This window comes from Mus caroli, chromosome X, assembly GCF_900094665.2.
Source record: "Mus caroli chromosome X, CAROLI_EIJ_v1.1, whole genome shotgun sequence".
NCBI classification, from domain to species: domain Eukaryota; kingdom Metazoa; phylum Chordata; class Mammalia; order Rodentia; family Muridae; genus Mus; species Mus caroli.
In genome coordinates this window covers 45,096,091-45,115,970 of record NC_034589.1, presented here as the reverse complement: position 1 = coordinate 45,115,970, position 19,880 = coordinate 45,096,091, and the positions used below count along the sequence as shown (strand labels likewise).

At 39.6% G+C, this 19,880-nt stretch overlaps 1 protein-coding gene and 1 long non-coding RNA gene across 2 annotated transcripts in view; one reads left to right on the top strand and one right to left on the bottom strand.

Moving 5' to 3' along the window:
* LOC110286574 overlaps nt 1-16,814 on the bottom strand; it is a 43,196-nt gene extending 26,382 nt beyond the window's left edge. Inside the window, exons 1-3 of the long non-coding RNA XR_002377149.1 lie at nt 16,527-16,814; nt 8,563-8,629; nt 7,006-7,087 (exon numbers count right to left, since the gene is read on the bottom strand). This is a non-coding gene — a long non-coding RNA (uncharacterized LOC110286574). The remainder of the gene's footprint in view (nt 1-7,005; nt 7,088-8,562; nt 8,630-16,526) is intronic.
* Nucleotides 1-19,880, top strand: part of Gpc3 (glypican 3) — a 338,342-nt gene that overhangs the window by 21,399 nt on the left and 297,063 nt on the right. The window contains exon 2 of the mRNA XM_021153008.1: nt 9,710-9,871. Within this exon, the coding sequence (XP_021008667.1) occupies nt 9,710-9,871 (162 nt within the window). The remainder of the gene's footprint in view (nt 1-9,709; nt 9,872-19,880) is intronic.

Sequence of the window (19,880 nt, the reverse complement as noted above, 5' to 3'; positions counted from 1 at the left end):
CAACTCCAGAGTGACTGCCGCTGTTCTTCAGTCCAACTCTAGCTTCGTTCTCCAGTTCAATTTTCATTATATTAAGGACTTTGCTACCATTTACATAGCCATGAATGTGTGTGTGTGTATGAATCCTTTCATTATTGTAAAATTTACCCTTAGTATTATCAATGAATCTGACCTATTTCTTTTCAACAGAAGTCTCCTGATGTTCTGGCATTACCTCCAAGTGAAAGGGAAGGGCTTTAAGCCCAAACCACAATCAATCCCTTGAGATACAAAGATGAGTCAGTGAAAAGTCTTTCCCTCAAGGAACTTAAGTCCACAGAAGGCAGATAAATATAACTGTGAGTCGAGTTAGAATGTGAGAAGTATCAATAAAAGATGGGACTGTGTCATGGAAATTCAAAGATCTAAAACTTTTGGAGTCTTTTTCTTTTTTTAAAATGATTTATATATGTGAGTGAGTACATTGTTGCTGTCTTCAGACACACCAGAAGAGGGCATCAGATCCCATTATACATGGTTGTGAGCCACCATGTGGTTGCTGGGAATTGATCTAAGGACCCTTAGAAGGGTAGACAATGCTTTTAACCACTGAGCCATCTCTCCAGCCCCTGGAGTCTGTAGTTTTCTGCTCACAAGAACATTCTCTACTATGGGACTCCAGTCTAAAGACAACTAGGGATAATGGTGCTCCATGACTCCGCCTTACCTCTCCTTTCCATTCTAGTCTTGCCAGGTTCCCTAGAGTGCCGAACATTCCACCTACTTAGAGATCCCCCAATCCTTTGCTCCATTTTCTTGGAGAATTTGAAAGAAATAGAATGATTTGACTAGAAATGGATTGTAGAAATGTCTCTGACCAATTAGGTGAAGAAAGAGATAGGCGCCAGAAGTCCACTTTGGAGGTTGTGAGGTGATGAGATAGCAATGGGAAGAGGAAACTCAGGGACATTTAAAAAGCAAGAGCAGCAGCAGGAGCAGGAGCAGGAGCAGGAGCAGGAGCAGGAGCAGGAGCAGGAGCAGGAGCAGGAGCAGGAGCTCAGAGCACAAACTGCTGTTGCATAGGATGAGAATTCAGTTCCTAGAACATGTCTAATGCCTGACAGCTTACTGCTTACACCAAGTCTAGCGGGTCTGACACCCTCTTCTGGCTACTGAGGGCACTGCACCCCTATACACACATACCCCTGTGGCTATATATACAGATGGAGAAATTCTAAAGCAGAATCAGTTGAATATCACAATATTTGGCTATAGCAGATGAAGATGAACTAAGATATCTAGAGTGATCAGAGGTCTAGTTAGGAATCCTTAGAATAATCTATGAACTCTAGGGCAGGTACTGTGTCTTGTACATTGTATTGCATTGGGCATGGTTCTTGGCACAAAGTTGGCATTCTGTGAATGCTGGAAGAATGACTTTTTCAACAGGTGGTCAGATTGAATATAGGCCATGACTTTGTCTTTCCAGAGTGCATGTCTATTGATGGTTGGGTTTGTGGTCCAGAAAGAACCCTTTGTAAGGAGTGTGTAGTATGTGTGTGTGTGCATACACACACACACACACACACACACACACAGAGAGAGAGAGAGAGAGAGAGAGAGAGAGAGAGAGAGAGAGAGAGAGAAAGAGAGAAATCTGAGGATTTAACTTTTCCTGGGCATAAAATGATAGGCAGATAGTTGGCAGTTGGCAGTACAGATAAAGGTAATTCATCCTTTAATTCTCAAGCCTAGAGAATAGCTTATCTCTAGGGTTGCTTTAAACTTCCAATACTCCAGTGTAGTAGCGACATTTTGGCCTGCCTTTTATAGAAGCCGAGTCTATGGCAGCCTCAGGCATAGTCTTTGATTTAAAGTCTGAGCTCTTGATATCCAGGTGCACCCTCTACAAGGTCATGTTCTTTCAGGCTAACTAACCTTCTGCTGGCTTCCCTGAGATCATTTCTTTATCAGCAGAGATCACTTTCCCCAATGGTTTTAAATGCAGCCATTTCTTTCATCTGTATTCCTAGCTTGATTAGTGAGAAATTAATGAGCATGGAAGATTTGATTTAGATAATGATTAATTAGGGGAAAAGGTGCCAGTCTAATAGCTAGTCACTATTATATGCTAAGGAAATTAGTTAATATTTTTGGATGGCAAATTGACTTGTCCTTTGTTAAATATACCCTTTTAAAATGCCTGATACATTTTATATATAATTTTAATAAACATGTGTTAGTTTCCTTACAAGTCATGAAGTAGCCAGGTTTTTATATCATTAAATTCTTTTGTCCAGTATTTCCTCATGATAATACTGCTATTTTATTTTCAGAACAGTGTTCCTTTGTTAGGGAAAAAAACCCCACTGCTCATAAAGCAGACCTTGACAATGAAATGTGTCAAATCATCACACATACTCACATATATATGGAAAAGATTTCAATTTTCATTGTTACTGAGCCCTGACGATTTTTTTTTTTCTGTTGCTGTTTGAATATGCTGTATCTGCTCTTAGAGAAGCATAAGGATCAAGGTCTACATGACTATTTTTTCTGTTCTTTATGTGCTATTTAGTATGATTTTGACAATTTACTGTCATTAGTTAAAATTGTAGCCTTATAAAATTATCAACAAATAGAATATAATAAAGGCCATTAGAGAATCGGAGGACTTGAAGTGACCTTGAGGGCTTATTCTGTCCATTTCTCAATTTCAGGTTATGTGACTCATCTTCCTAGACAGCACTCATTGTCATATTATTCCCCTTGTGTGAAAAAGTCTAGTTGTCCATTGTTTGCCCTGTGGTTAGGTCCACAGTTCTTGGCCCGCATTCAAGACCCTTCAAATTTGAGCCTTTCGTACCTGATTAACTGTAGCTTAGATTGCAGCCTGTCTCTGGCCAAGTTGATCTGTCTACTCTCCTAGTGCCTCTCCAAATCCTTTCTATCCTCTATGTTCTAACTCAAGCCCTATGTCCTCTATTGATGTATAATTTGTAAACAATAAGATGCACCCATTTTAAGTCATGACTTTTGACAAACATGTATAAACTCTTCTAACCACTGTTTCAATTAAACTATAGATTATTTTCATCACTTCAGAAAATGTACTGCATATTTTGTCACATAACCATGAACCAATTTAACTGTTCTCTAGTTATTTTGGGGTGTGAAAGTCTGGTCTCCACATGAATTTAGGCTTCTTTTTTATTTGTTTAATTTGAATTAACACTTATTGGAGGTTTACTCTGTAGCAAGAAGGCTAAGATATTTATTTAATCTATGAAGCAAAGAGTGTTGGTAATCCCATTTTACAGATAAGTGCAAAAAAACCATATAAAGGTCAAGTAAGCTGCCCAGGCTTTCACAGCTGGCAAATGGCAAGGACTAGCCTCTAAGAACTTCTACCTGTTCCTGCTATTACCACTTTTAATAATGTTGGCCTCCTATCTTGGAATAAAATCCAACAGGACTGTCATATTTACATACACAGAGAGTCATGTGCACTCTCAACTCTATGCTGTTAATTATGGGAAAGGCGTAGAGTTTCTTACTACTTCACAGCCTCGGTGGAGTTGGCTAAGGAAGACTGGGGGCAGCCAAAAATGTCAGGTCTTTATATGGAGGCAACAGAAAGCATGACCTGAGTCCAATGGGAAGACCTTGGGATGACTGTCAAGAAGGTTGAGCCACAGATGCCCATGCCTGGAGACATCATCAGATGTAAATGTAAAGGTGCCCAAATTGAGGCTACATGAGTAGAACCCTCCAAGAGATAAAGCTGCTGTGCTTCAGATAGCCCTTTTCAGTTGTAAGACCCCAAACTGGATTCCAGTTGCAAGAAAGACTTACGGTTAAAATAATTAGAAATATATGCTGCATACTTCCTTCAAGTGAAACACGTATTTGTGTATGTATAGTCAAGATGCTTGGAAATTGCTTTTATGGTATTTTCCTAAGATCAAAGTTATATAATTATACAGATCTAAAACTGTCAGAGGCATCTCCACTACCCTGATCTTTAAATATAGGCAGACACATAGTACTTGTTAGTCTCCTCAGTCTACGACTCTCATTAATTCAATGGTATATACATCAGTTGAATGAGATGAGACTCCCTCTCTGCTCTTGAAGAAATTATAATGTAGCTGGGCGTGGTGGTGCACGCCTTTACTCCCAGCACTTGGGAGTCAGAGGCAGGTGGATTTCTGAGTTCAAGGCCAGCCTGGTCTACAGAGTGTGTTCCTGGACAGCCAGGGCTACACAGAGAAACCCTGTCTCTAAAAACCAAAAAGAAAAAAAGAAAAAGAAAAAAAGAAAAAGAAAGAAAAAAAAGAAATTATAATGTAGAGAGTAGAGCTATACTATGAAGGTATTTTTTCATCCTTCAAAATAAATGGAAGTTAGTAACCCTGTAATGACTTTAGTTATTATTTTTTAGCATTTGAGGATGAAAGTTTTTAAGTCTCCCCAAGTTGACCTCTTTTGACTTATTCGAACAGTGAAGTCTCCTATTTATTGCCATGCTAGGATGTATTGTTTGTCACACTTTCCATTTCCAGGTGAATTTCATTCTTTACATCAAAGGTATGTGAGTATCCTTCTTTGAAAGTTTAGCCCAAAGTTAGCTTTCTTTCTTCTATATGGGAATTTTTCCCTTTTACCCTTTTGACCCTCATGTGCTTACAGAATGCTTCCCTATTTATTAAGTTTTTTGTTCTTTGCTTTGAAAATTATTTTATGTGTGTGGGTATTTTGTTTCGATGTCTACCACATGCCTGTAATACCCATGTTAACCAGAAGAGGGCAATGGATGTTTTGAAATTGGAGATCTCAGACTGTTGTGAGCCACCACTTGGGTGCTGGCAATTGAACCTAGGTCTTCAGGAAGGGCAGCTAGTACTCTTAACCACTGAACCAGCATCTATAATATGTCTTTTGTTGGTGGCATCTTATTTCTTCAATTGATCTTTTGGCTTTTGCCATTACAAGTGTGTAGAGTACTCTCTCAGTGTATCTCCTTAGCCATCATTTGCCTTAGGATTTACTTGGTATTCATCCTATTTAGGAATCAGTTCTTAGAGTAACATTTTTAATTTAGTTGATGGGATTCCATCTAAATTTCTTCTCAATACCTTTTTGCTTTGTTAATTTCCTGCAAATGCTCACAGCATTGAAGTGGTTAAATTTCAGGACTGTTCATTTAGGCATGAGTTTGACATACATTGAATTTGCCATGAAGGTTTTTTGAAGTTTGTCTACAGATTATAGGAAATTTATTTACAACAAATTATTTTTTCCATTAGGTATGTATTCCCTTTGATAGGAAATCCTTAATCCTTATCATTTATGATTGTCTTTATTTCCTTGATTCCATAGCCAACTCTTGGTCCCTAAGATCAATTGTTCTGGTTTATTGATTTACCAGGCAGTAATAACTGAAACAAAGTAAATATTGCTATACTTCCACATTTACATTTGGACATTAATATACTTAACATCTTCATGATATTTGTCATCGTCCCTGAAAAGTTTTCATTTTAGCTTTTATTCCTTTTAAATGGTTTTAGCTAACCTGATGAGATGATGAGGTTTCTTTTTTATTTCTTTTTTTTTATTATTGGGTATTTATTTCATTTATATTTCCAATGCTATCCCAAAAGTTCCCCACACCCTCCCACACCCACTCTCCCACCCACCCACTCCCACCTCTTGGCCCTGGCGTTCCCCTGTACTGAGGCAGATAAAGTCTGCACGACTAATGGGCCTCTCTTTCCACTGATGGCCGACTAGGCCATCTTCTGATACATATGCAGCTAGAGACACGAACTCTGTGGGGTACTGGTTAGTTCATAATGTTGTTCCACTTATAGGGTTGCAGATCCCCCCAGCTCCCTGGGTACTTCCTCCAGCTCCATCATTGGGGGCTCTGTGATCCATCCAATAGCTGACTGTGAGCATCCACTTCTGTGTTTGCTAGGCCCCAGCATAGTCTCACAAGAGACAGCTATATCAGGGTCCTTTCAGCAAAATCTTGGTAGTGTATGCAATGGTGTCAGCGTTTGGAGGCTGATTATGGGATGGATCCCTGGATATGGCAGTATCTAGATGGTCCATCCTTTGGTCTCAGCTCCAAACATTGTCTCTGTAACTCCTTCCCTGGGTGTTTTGTTCCCAATTCTAAGAAGGGGCAAAGTGTCCACACTTTAGTCTTCATTCTTCTTGAGTTTCATGTGTTTTGCAAATTGTATCTTTTATCTTGGGTATTCTAAGTTTCTGGGCTAATATCCACTTATCAGTGTGTACATATCATGTGAGTTCTTTTATGATTGGGTTACCTCACTCAGGATGATGCTCTCCAGGTCCATCCATTTGCCTAGGAATTTCATAAATTCATTCTTTTTAATAGCTGAGTAGTACTCCAATGTGTAAATGTACCACATTTTCTGTATCCATTCCTCTGTTGAGGGGCATCTGGGGATGATGAAGTTTCTAAGACTTAGCCAAGGGATAGTGTTGCCATACTAAATAACTGTATGGATGATTGTATCAATACCAAATCAAACTGTTGTCACCATAGCTTAGAATCATTCTTAAACTTCTTCAGGCACATTGAACAACATTTCATTACCTTATAAGATCTTAGCAACATAGTACTTCCTAGAAGAAAAAATCCATCCCTATTATTTTATCCTTCCCATAACCAGTGCTAGTGGAAATGGTTGCAATACTAACAGCCAGCCATCCTGTCCCTATAGCTCAGCCATTCTGCAAAACTGGAAAGGATCCCCAAGGCAAATTAGAAACATACAGGGCTTTCTTTGTCTATGACAATTAATTTTATGAACTTATGTAAGTTCAGAGAGTTTAAATACACATGATATAGGCATTGCTTTCCCAAGGAAGTAAATCAAACCTTGTTAAATGCTCAGGGACCTAGTATATGGAAAGGTTTACTAAATAGAGTTCTATCCACCCCTCCACCCCCCCCCCCCGCACATCTATGTGTGTGTTCCAACCAACCTTGTTTACATTTAGATCAGCCACTCTTCCCCAAGGGGGCTCTTTTCCTTCTTGGTCCAGTAGACTGCATCAGTTTCCACTCCTAGAATAGCAGAATGTTTTGTAATTTCATGTAGAAAGAAGATAGTTACAACTAGCCCCGATTTCTTTTTGTGTCTGTCTGTGACTATAATCATAAAACCTTTAAGCATAGACTTTATTTAAACTTGGTTTAAGGCTTGTATTTGAGATTGAGGTTTTATAGGAGATTAATCTGAACTCCATGTTTTTAGATCCCAACTTGTATTTTGCCATTAAATATCACTTTCTTTCCAGTAGCATAAATTATGGTGCTGGATTAGGTTTGCTGATACGTACTATCTGCTCTCTCCTTTACTGCATTTGTTCCCTTCTGTTAAGGGAAGCGAAGAACTTGTCCTCAATACCTTGGATTCAACAGTGATGATGTGAGAGACACATGATGATGAATTTCATTCTTACCTTAAGAAAACCTTAGATACGTGCATTAAGGCCACAATCAACTACAATTACTCTGAAACATGGTGGACTAAAATGACAGTTTCTCGTAACTTAGGGCTAACTAGTCTCCCCTCCTTTATTAAATTTCAAAACTTTAAAAAAGTGCCTAAAATATCCTATAATGCTTTCTAATGTCACTACGATTTATTGAACCTTACTTTGTCTAGGATCTTATGGTGTTGGGCAGAAGTTATGGTCCACATACATATTTTATCATCCTAGTGATATTGATTTATTACGTTTATTTTCTAGGACTAGGGATGTATCTCTCTTAATCCATTTAGATGATGAGGTCCTCTTGGGCAGTGTCAATGTTGTACCTCCGATATGTGCTACAGTGCCTGGCACATAGATAGCAGTTTAGATTGGATTGGGTTATTGGAAGAGTGGACGCCAACTGGACAGGTAAATCTAAGCCAGCATGGGACTGGATGTTCATTAGGATTATTAGGATAAAACATTGTGGAGGAAATGAGGGGGGCTGCTGAAGGAGGATGAAATGTCATTAGAGCAGAGTACAGTTCTGCCCCCCCCCCCCAGGAAGGAGGGATAAAAAAGGAAGGGCTGTCTAAGAAAACCCTTAGCCTATAGTGCAAAATTAAGAAAGTTTTCAAATGGGAACCTTTACTCTAGGGTCCCCTGTGAGCAAAGTTCTATGATATACAAGACCTCATATCTTGGCCATGTGCATCATTCAGGAGTTGGGAGCCACCCCTAAGGATTGTGGCCTCTGCACACATGGTAGTGAAACCAGAAAGCAACTCCTGGGATACTAGTCAATTAATCCCTCCAGGAGGAGATCCCACATGCATATGTTCATAGCCACATGGCAGGTGCTCCACAAGTGTTTACTGTAGAGAGTCTGAGTAAACGAGGAGTTGCATAGTAGAGTATCGGCTTATGTGTGAGTTGAGGGGTTCGATCCCTAGTCACCCATTGCCACAACAAACAAACAAACAAAACCAGAAAGAGAAACAAAAGCCACCTTTGCAGATTGAAAGGAGTTGGATTCAATACCCATTAAGTATTAATATTTACCCATGTCGTGGAGGACAATTGCAATGAGATTCTTCCCACCTCTGTCACCATGCTTCAGTGTTGTCTTCTGGAAATCAAGCTATAAATCAGAGTGATCCTTGCTGCTACCATATTATGTATATCACTTAGTAACTGCTATGTAGTAAACAGCATATGTGTCACGAGTACACATTGACAATTTGGACATGTACTCCACAATCAAAGTAATGAAGGTGTCCATCACTCCAAGAGATTTCCTTCCTGATCTTTGTGATCTTCCCTTTTTCTCTTCTTGTTCTGCCATCCATCCTTATACAGCCACCACTAAACTCTCTGTCTATAGATTATTTTCCATTTTGTAGTGCCTTATAGAAATGGAATCACTGGGCTTGGGTTTGTTGGTTTGTTAGGATGTACCAGGACTTCATTCCTGTATGCCATTAGTCCCTTTCATATTTGTATTATATTTTATATCATAGTCATCTTCACTTGACATTTTTTTCTATCTTTATTTGACTGTTCTCCTCAAGACTATAAATGCCACGAGGGCAAGTCCATTGGTTCATGTACATTGTTTTGTTTACTTTACACTCATTGTGATTGGCATGTAATAGCAACGAAATAAATATTTGTTGACTCTTGTAGACCTTTAGTTAAAACGGTAACAAAGGTTTGATTTGGTATTGATGTTTTGATTTTTTTTTTTTTTTTTTTACAGAACAGGAATATTAGGCTGGCCAGACATATATTTCACTCGAAATCATAACTGAGATTTTAAAAAATTGTCTTAAGTTGTGCTCATATTCGTAAATAACAATCAGGAAAAATAAATTAGGAGAATGAAGATTGATATTTTAAAAGACAAATTAAATGTTTGTGTTCAACAGCCCGTATTTTGTGCTGCTATAAATTAGTTTCTGTAGAATTTATGAGTCAGACTTCAGCAATTAGCTGACAGTTATTCAAAAGGAATCAGCAATGAGGGCAATTGGATGAATTGAGATAAACAACATAATCAAGACCTACTGTATTTAAAAAGAAACTTGTTGTTTTGTCCTGTTTTATTTTGTGTGTGTGTGTCTGTGAGAGAGAGAGAGAGAGAGAGAGAGAGAGAGAGAGAGAGAGAGATTTTCTGCTTACTGAAACATGAATACCTTATTTGTTTCAGGATCAGATTTGCAAGTATGTCTCCCCAAGGGCCCAACATGCTGCTCAAGAAAGATGGAAGAAAAATACCAACTAACAGCACGGCTGAACATGGAACAACTGCTTCAGTCTGCGAGTATGGAACTCAAGTTCTTAATTATTCAGAATGCTGCGGTTTTCCAAGGTGAGTTTGGGGGATCATTTTCGATGTACTGTTCAATGGCATCATTATTTGGGCACCAGGCTTTCAAATGCTAAATATAATTTATAAATTACCATTCCAGCATGCATGCTTGATATAAAAACCTCCCAGTGAGAGACCCTGGATAAGAAACACAGTTTTTAAAAGTAACTTCAATTTAATATTTGAAAAAGTGGATAGTAGGCCGGGCATTGGTGTAGCACGCCTTCAATCCCAGCACTTGGGAAACAGAGGCAGGTAGGTTTCTGAGTTCGAGGCCAGCCTGGTCTACAAAGTGAGTGCCAGGACAGCCAGGGCTATACAGAGAAACCCTGTTTTAAAAAAAGGCAAAAGAAAAAGAAAAAGTGCATAGTATTAAAACTCATTGTCCAAGGAGATTTTATTTCCCTGTATATAAAAGGCATAAAGCACTGCTGAAGAAGTCCATGATAATTTTTTCTGTTTGTCTATTAAGACTTTTTTTCAACCCTCACGACCACCACCACCACCACCACAACAACAACAACAACAACAACTCTCATAAATTCCATAGCCAGTTTTCTTCCAGAGTGAGTCAGATACCTGTGGAACACACATGAACTCCTTCTGACCACTGGGGCCATTTCCATTCAAGAGGAAACAGCTGGCTCTCGTGTCCAGCCAGTTTCCAGTTTGTGTGTGTGCGTGCGTCCCTCCCCTCTTCTTTTGAATGTCACTTTTCATCGTGCTTCTCTAGGAACTGGGAAAAGGATGGGCAGCAATTGATTCCACCCTTGGCAATTTACAGGGAAACTGCAGAAGCACAGGGAAGACTCCTTCAGATCAAAGATCAAGTGGAGATGATGGGAGTGATAAGACTTTACAGAGTACCATTTGATTTTAAGTAATTTACACGTATCATTTCATTTCATCTTTACAATCCACCTATGGGTGGGTCTTTGTTATCCCCATTTTATAGATGAAGGTGCAAGACCAGAATGGTAAGGTGATTTGTCAAGGCTACCCACCTAAAATTAATGGTGAAGGCAAGATTTGTATCCAGCTTACCTGGTTTTTAGAGTTCATGATTTTATCCCCTAACTTAGGCTACCTCTTGCCACTAGGAAGATTACTTGTGGATATGGAGCTTCTCTTCCATCCCTTCCTTATTGGGGGGTTGCTGTGGATGGCTATATACTTGGTAATGTGGGTGTGTGCACATGTATGTACATGTGCTGAGACCAGAGGTCAATGCATGTGCATCTTCCTCTCTCACGTGCTACCTTTTATTTTTTTGAAAGAGGCTCTTTCACTTAATGTGAACCTTACCTATTCAGCTAGGCTAACTGACCACTGAGCTTTAGGAATCCTCCTTGGTTGTTTTCCATCTCCAGTGATGGGGTTACAGGTCCACACTGCTACACCTGACTTTTTCTGTGGGTGCTGGGCGTCCGAACTCCTTACTTGACCAGCTGAACTCTATCCCTAACCTGCATTTCTCCCTTCTAAACTAAGAATACTGAATCAACTGCCACTTGCCTTTAATGTAGGCTTGGGGTCAGAGCTAACACTTTGGACTATTTGACATTCTTAAGTTTCAGATTAATGACACCTTCACAAGAATTAACCTCTGAATTATAAGGTGGGTCGATTATACCTTATTTTAGGTATTTAAAATGAAATTCTTAGCATTAGCTAAAATGTTGTTCAAATTAGCTAATAAAACATACATTGCTAACGGTTTCTTGTGTCAAAAGCCCCAGGGAATATTGATGTTAGGTTCATTATATGAAGTATAATACAAAAGCGTGAAATCTTTGTTAACCTATTTATACAGTGAGGCTCCCGTGAAGCATTTGTTGAGACTAACAATTTAGTGATAGAATGAATAATTCAGACCAGTTTAAAAAATACATGCACCATTCATGTACTTCTTAGAATGGTTTTGGAGTTGATACACTGGCTGGAAGTAGGGTGATAAGTAATGTTACAAGAGGATTGGGAAAAAAAGAACCAAGAGGATTGGGTTGAAGTGGACAGATGAAACAGTCTTTGAGGCATGGAGGTACTTGATGAGAATGGAACATTAGTGTCTTCTTTCACTTCTAGAATAACCAAGCCCCTCATGTTCCCTTTCTAACATTGCCTGCTGAGATGCAATGTCAGAATGATAATGCTGGTTCTAGTCTTCAGAGCAGCTGGTATTGCTGTCCATCTGAGGGTTTTTGTCATTGGAATTCCTGTACCTATCCAGTCTTGCGCTTTGCGTATTGTGTTTTAGGGGACTGGAACAGTACGAGACTAGGGACAAAAATAAGTCCTGACAGTGTTTTGGATTGGTGTACAGATACGGCTGCTATAGTATAGAAGCTGAATAGTAGCCAAAGGAGCTGAGAGTAGAAAGCAGAGGCAATACCTACTACTACTGATGTCCTCTCTCTGTTTCTGTCTCTCACACATACATAGGAGTACAAGTGAGTGCACACACATTTATTTCTAGAATCACAGGGACAGGCAGAAGGGCAACTCTAGGATTGGAGCATGGAGACAGCAAATGATGCCGACTTCCTCGTGCATGCAATCTTGCTGTCATGCCTATTCCTTTATCTCTTTTCATTCTGATTTTTTAAAATTTTTTTATTTTTAGTGTGCCTCACTTTAAAAAAAGCCCACAAGAGAAAATCAACCACAATCACAGACCTCAAGGCATTTATGTTATGCTTGGAGAAGCATTGACCACAAATTCTTTCTGTAACAAACATTTTGACGAGGGAAGGCTTCAAACAAGGCATCAGAACTAGGCAATTGCTACGAAAGCTGGGCATCTATTTCCTGGTTCTCATAACTACTTATTATTCCCATGAATTGGGATTGAGGGACACAATTGGTTTTGCTCAAAACTAAACATCCATCCCTCAAGATCCTGGTAGACCAAATTATTGAGAAAATTGCCCTACTACTTTGTTTATGTGAAATTCGATGTGGTAGCTTTTGTGAGCTATTTCCTCCACCACGTGCAGTTGGAGTAAGCTTATCTTAATCTTGGCCTAGATTCTCAATCTCTTTAGGATTCTGTCCGTAGCCCTGATTGGTGGGGGTATTTTAGCAGGGAGAGCGCTTTGGAGCTCTGTGCACAGTTTCATGAGCAGTCCTTACTGCCTCGATTTGGATTTTATGTCTTTGATTGCAGGAAGCCTTTGCCCTCATACATGAGCCTGGGGCCCTTTGCTACCGTGGTTGGAGTGCTCTAATGCTAATGCTGTTTTGATAATGATTGAAGCATTAAAAAAGTTGTTCTTTATCCTCAATCTTTGCATTGCCTCGTTTCCTAAATTTAATTTACTTAGGAAAATGGGGCAGCACAATCGTTTTCTGTTTCTGCTTAATTAATTCTTTTTTTTTCCCTTTGCTTTCTTTCCTCTCCCCTACTTTATAATAATGAGGATAAGGATAATAGTGAAGATTCAGTAAGTGCTTACTGTATGATGCTTACTTTTACATAATTATCTCATTTCATATTCCTAGCAACCCTATGGGGCCTGTACTGTAATCATCACTAGTTTATAGATAAGGAAACTCTAAGGTACAACTGTGCCTCTCAAGCAATCTATCCTATGACTTGGTTCTCCTTGCTCTCAGGCAAAACAAAAGTACGAAGTAGTGGGATTTATGGTCCCCTTGAAGAAAACATGAGATCCAAGGCTGACATTTTGTATCTCTAATACCTCCTCATCTTCATGATTACAGTTCTGTTCTCATTCGTGGAATTCCATCATGACTTTCAGCCTTACACTACCAGGAAATCTTTAGCCATATGTCCAGGGTTTTTATCAGCATTGAATGATTTTGGTCTTTCCCAAGGTGCCAGGTGCCAGTGACAGAGGGAGGGAGAAAGGGCTCCTTAGAATGCATTAACTCTATGCTTTTACTGGAAGTTGACTGTCCCACAGCCTGAACTCTTGATCAGAGCAAGAAACCTGTGGTTTAGCTGCAAACATCTCTATATGATGTCAAATGCCACAGAGCTTCTCCTTATGCAGTTAGCTCATCTGAGAGCACCCAGGGTCCTTGCTTGGAGCCTACTCTTCTTATTAATTCACAGTCTTTACAAGCTTCATTTTCTGACTTTCTAGCTATTAGTGGAGAAGCAATTGGATGGAAGTGTGGCGTAGTGCTAGGGAGAGGTACATAGGCACAATATGAAGCAACATGGAACAGTAAGAGTGGAGAGCATAGAACTGGACCCAATAACTCACTAAATGGTAGTTAGGGACATTTATAGAGGGTTCTATACGTATTATAGTAACCCCAATCATATAGAAGGCAATACAGTTAGTGTTCATAGGCGACTGGGAAGCAACCTGGGAAGATCAGATTTAAGTTCATTATCCTTGTCTTAATACTTACATATTAAAAGGCTTAAAGTACCAGAAGAATGCTGAATTTATGCCAGTGAGGTGGCTCAGACACTGTGGGTGCTTGTCACCAAACCTGATGGCCTGAGTTCAGTCCATGGAGCATACTTGTTGGAAGGTGAGAACCTAGTCCTGAAAGTTGTTCTCTGACCTGCACACATGCATTTGTGTGCACACGTACCTCCTAAGTGTGATGAAAAAGGTGTTTTTTGTTTGTTTGTTTTTTGTTTTTGCTTTTTTTTTTTTTAGAATACTGAATTCTAAGTCAGAAAAATCCAGTCCAATTCAAGACCTGCATTTACAGCTTCATGGCTTTGGAGATATTATTTAGATTGGATTATTATGCCAAATCTATAAAATGGGGCTAAAATTTTAGTCATAGAGAAACTTTATGTGAAAATGTCTTACAACACACACACACACACACACACACACTTTATGAAGACAGCTCTTTTCTATTGACATTTCTAGTCCAGGTGGTGCCCAAGAAATTATGGGGGCCTTTGACCTCTTTGAAGATGGACATCATGATATACTTAAGCAGCCTCTGCCACATTTAGATGGTCCAGTTTCAGGTAGCTCCAGTACACCAGACCTCATGCTTTCACAGTTAGCACCTCCCCCAGGGAGCCACCTTGACACTGCCTAGGCCACACCTGAACTGCCTTGTCTATTACAGTGGAGGCAAAAGAAGGCAGGGCCCCAGGGCTGCTTGGAGGATTTGCTTTCTGTGTATGGGAGGAGGGCAGTGGTTTCTTCCTGCTTTCCTTGCTCTCTGCTGGCTTTCTCGTTCTATCTGCACCCATTCTTGTCAGTCCTGTCTCTCCTGTTCCCCTAAATAAAACTGACCTTGATTAGGACACCCTTTTCCATCAACTCTGAGCAATTTCTTCAGTCATTTCTCCTAGAAATAACTGGACTTTTTTTGAAGAGGGAGGATGGTATTTAAGCAGATTTATCTTACTTCACAGTTAATATGTGACTAAAAAATTGCTTGACTGCTGGTAAACATGTTTTATGATTCTATCACTTCTTAATTTCAGTTTTGGTGATGTGCTGGGTGTTTTCAGTATGTACTGAGCAAGTTTTCTTCATTTCAGAAATTCCCCCCCTTAACTAGCTCTGCTTAGGCTGAGCCCCACTGAGTCTGAACTGTTAACTGCTGGCCACCCTGTCACAGCCCCGTCTTTGTTGAAAACAGTGTGCCTGAGAGAATAATTACGTTGATGTTTAATCAGAACTTAATTCATTTGTTGGAGCTAAATAGAATAACATTCAATTGAAAAGAAGAATTTTAGGAACACAAACCCTGACCATGAGTGAGGTTATATATCCTCAAAAATGTCAATTATTAATCAGCCCACTCGTCGCTCAGCAAAGCTCTGCTAATCCCATTATAAAGGGGAAATTTCTCATCAGAACACAGAAGGTGCTGGCTCTAATTAGAGGACTTTTTATGGCACTGGCTCAAAGAGGTATTTTGGTTCCGAAGTTTAGTTTTTTTTTTTTAATGCAATTGTTTTAATTATTAGGGCTATTGGAAAAAAATAACGGAAAACCGAGTGTTTAAAGTAAATCAGCTTTGGTCTAAGAACTTTGAGATTCCATTTGGTTTTTAAATTGCAGTGGCTTTAGCTGTGCAGGAGTTGAGGGAGTTGCAAACCTTTCCTGTGCCCTCTTATTGATTTAGGAAAGTCAGTCATTAGGCTGAAAACTGTTTAATAAAAAGAGCTTAGAAAAATGAGCCAGTGTGCAAGCAGAGATGTCTAAGGTCACCAAGGAGGTGAGAAGATTATGCAGATGAGCCCTTAGCCCTGTTCACTGCAGCACCTCTTACACTCGCCACCACTGCCCACCTTTATCACTAGGGTGCCCCACCAAGCAAATGAAGGGTCCTTCTGCCTTCTACAAGCTTCCAGGAAGACTCTCACTTTGCCTAGAGTTGATTGCTCCCCACCCTGCCCCCCCACCGGGCTTTGTTTACTTTCTTAAAACATATGTTCCTCCTCCTTTTTCTGTCTCACTGCGTTGCAGTACCTGATATGGGGGTAATGAAGCATATGTTTGAGAGATTTCAATTCTCCTGACAGTTGAATGGAGGTAGAAACAATTTTCCTCTAAGCTGGAAGTGGTGATGTTGAAATTAAAAACACTTTTCCTGTGGACTGTGAGATGCTTCCAGGGCTTAGGTCCGACGCTTCCTTTCTTCCTGGTCCTACCTGCTCTTCTCCCATTTTTTTCCCCTTCATCCCTGTGCTCCTCACCCAGGCTCAGTTGTCTCATTCATCATCTGATGTTGTATTTCAGTTCCAGTCTCCATCAGTACTCAGCTAGAATACCAGCAAAGGCACAGCTGAGTCACCCCTTCTTCATCGCCTTTGCTCCCCGCTTCTGCAATGCAGTGCAATGATTATGGATACAGCCTCCAGGCCAGGTCAACTGGCCTCTGATTCTTCTGAATGAGAGGAAATAAGCAAGTGGATGTGGGGGGAAAATGGTTGTGAGTTGCAGGGTCATCAGGAACTTCCTTCATAAATAGGCACCGAGAGACTAAGTGAGAAAAGAAGGAAAAGTCTCCTGCTCTAACCAGTTTCATTTGTATTTATCTCCTTGAAACCTCCCCTCAAGCCTGTGAAATTGGCAGCTTGTTGGTTTCATTTTACTCCTGAGGAAGTGAAGGCTTAGGGAAATTACAAGTCCAGAGTAGCCTAGCCAATAGATGGTAAAGAGGAATTGGACCCAGGAAGGACAGCTGGAGAGACCACGCCCTTAAGTACTATGTTTTAGCCAGACTCCCTGTATTTTGCTTTGTGGTTATGGGAACTCATTCGATTCTAATTTTCTTTCTTTCAAGGGAACTCTGTTCCATTTTATTTGAAAACTTGCTGAGCAGTAACTAGCATGTTCAAAAGGCAAGTATCAAGAGGGATTCAAAGAGCTAAATGACTACATAGCTACCTTCAGAGAGTTCAGATCTCACAAAGCAAGACATTTGTACATGGCTAACATGGACAGTCAGCACTCTTAGAGAAATGCGGCATGAAAGAGTTTACTGTTTGTATAAGGTGTTGGAGTGGATCCATATTTGCTGAGGCTTTCTATAGTTTGAGGGACTCATTTCCTAAGGAAGGTCATTTAGAACACTAAGCTCTCGTACCTCTTCTGGAAGTAGATGTGTCAAGGTGGGTCCTTGTAGCTCTTTTCATTAGCTTCTTAGGAAATCTGCCTCCATAGGGATTGGAAAAAAACTAAAAATAAAAAAAATGATTTCAACTAGTGGCTGGATATTCTTGATTAGGGTAGGGCAAGATTGTCAGTGTGAGTTCTCTCCACAGATGTGGCTTTTAACTGAAGATGAGAGCATGTGAGAGAGTTAGGTAAATGATCTTTTTCTCCAATCCACATTATCAGTCATCTTTTAGATGGACTCTTCCTAGACTTGCTGGCTGACCTTGTCATCTGCCACTCATCCTTTTCTCTTAGAGTGGGGACAGGGCTAGTGTGTCAAGGATGTCCTCTGACTTAAACAGGCAGCAGTGGAAGGGCAGCTCTGTTAGAACTCTTTGTGTCCAAGGGAAAGTTCCTGCCCTTTGAGCCATTAAATCAAAAGGGCTGTGAGGTGAAAGGTATGAGGCGTTGACGTCTATGCTGCCCTTTGCTACAGAGCCTAGTGATTACAGCCAACTCAGACTCAGTTTAGCTGGCTTTCAATGAGACTCATGATAGTGACTATTTTCTTACTCTATCTTGTACATTTACATTTGTAAATGCAATTCTATATGGAACACCGCACTTTCACTATATTGAATGGAATATATCTGCCACATACACATTTTTTAGTGCTTTTTAAAGCTTTGATATAATTAAAATGAATATAAGATTATAGGTTGGTATTTTAGAGCATTTTATGTTCTTCTTGTGAAACTGTACCTCTCTCTCTTACTCTCTTATCCCTCTCTAGTGTGTTTGTGTCTTTATGTGTGTTTCTGTGTATTTGTGAGTTTCTCTCTCTCTCTCTGTGTGAGTGTGAATGTATTCATGTATTTCTTTAAGACTGTACAATTTTCAAAATGGTTCCCTAGTGGTCTGAACGAGTCTCACATAGCCTCTCAATCTAGCCTGTAAGAGGAATGACTACTCTGATTTCTATTGGGTTCTATTAGTCGCATTAGTAGCGTGACTTCCTACTCTCACGTCACAAATCACTCTGAACAAACTTCATGCTACAGGGATGATAATCTGTGAGGTGGGTGACATGTCAGCTCATCCAAATATGTTCTTGTGTGTCCTACCACATAAGGGAAAAGAAAGTCGCCTTTCTTAAATGTCTCTTGTGGATCCACCTTCACAGCCTCCCTTCACAAAGGCGCTCTTAGTTCCAGGAAGAAAAGAGACCCAGTGTGTGGTCACTTAGGCAAGTAACTTTATATTGAATGGTAAGTTTTCAGTTATTGCCCTACCTTACAGAGTGCTCCCTCTCTCTCAACTAAGTTAGTAGTTCTTCTAATTTGACGACCATGACCATGCATGCGACCTTACCTCTCCTTAGACTAGCAGAATACGCAGGCTTTACAGTGACAAAGCACTCATAAATTCAAACCCTCCGGCTTTGCTTCCTAGTTGCACAGGGCTTTTTACACAATAGGGCTAATGATTACAGCCCAATAGAACTGTGAAAATCAAGCCCAAATTATGGCAAGCACAGTTACCGTTTTGCTTGCTATGTATTTGCTCCTCAATAAATGGAAGCCATTGGTGAAGAAAAGTCTTCTCATTCTATGTTATAGCTGTTTGCATTATAATCGGACTTCCTTGATCAATTATAATATAAGGGAGTTTTATTCAGGTATAACAATTTGACCAAATATGAAGGGTATAATGGTTGACTCAAGTAGAAGGTATATCAGATCAATGAATAGTGAACAAAATTATAGAGTGACCATTAATTAATCACCAAATTCTCTTTAAATAAGACATCACTGTCCATAAAGAAATGAAGAATTTCAGTTGAATGCATTTGTATGTATTTCTTATGGCACATTTGCAGAAGCCAGTGTGGATAGTTACTGTTGCTTATATCAGTGATGCCTTGAAAAGCATTAAAGTAAAACTTATTCAAGGTATTTGATTTTTAAAAAATGAGTATTACACTCTCTTAAATATGGCCAGTTCCATACACAAATATCATGTATTTATGTATTTGAGCGTATTTTCTCCAAACCATTCTATCCTTCACTTTCATGCTTTTCCGTTAACCAGTCCCCCTTACTCAATCATACACTTTACCTCCTATGTTTTTGTTGTCTTCTACACACACACACACACACACACACACACACACACAGAGAGAGAGAGAGAGAAAGAGACAGACAGACAGACAACTTTATATATCTGTATAAAATCTATGACTCACATATGAGAGAAAACACAAGATACTTGTTTTTCTGAGACTAACTTAATTAATTTTATATGATTTATACCACCTTGGGGGTATTTACCTAGAAGATGCCAAGTCAACACATCACCAGACAGCTTACTTTTTTAAAATTACTTTTTATTATATAAACAGGTACTACTTTTTATTATATAAATAAAAACCCACAAAGGAAGAACAAACT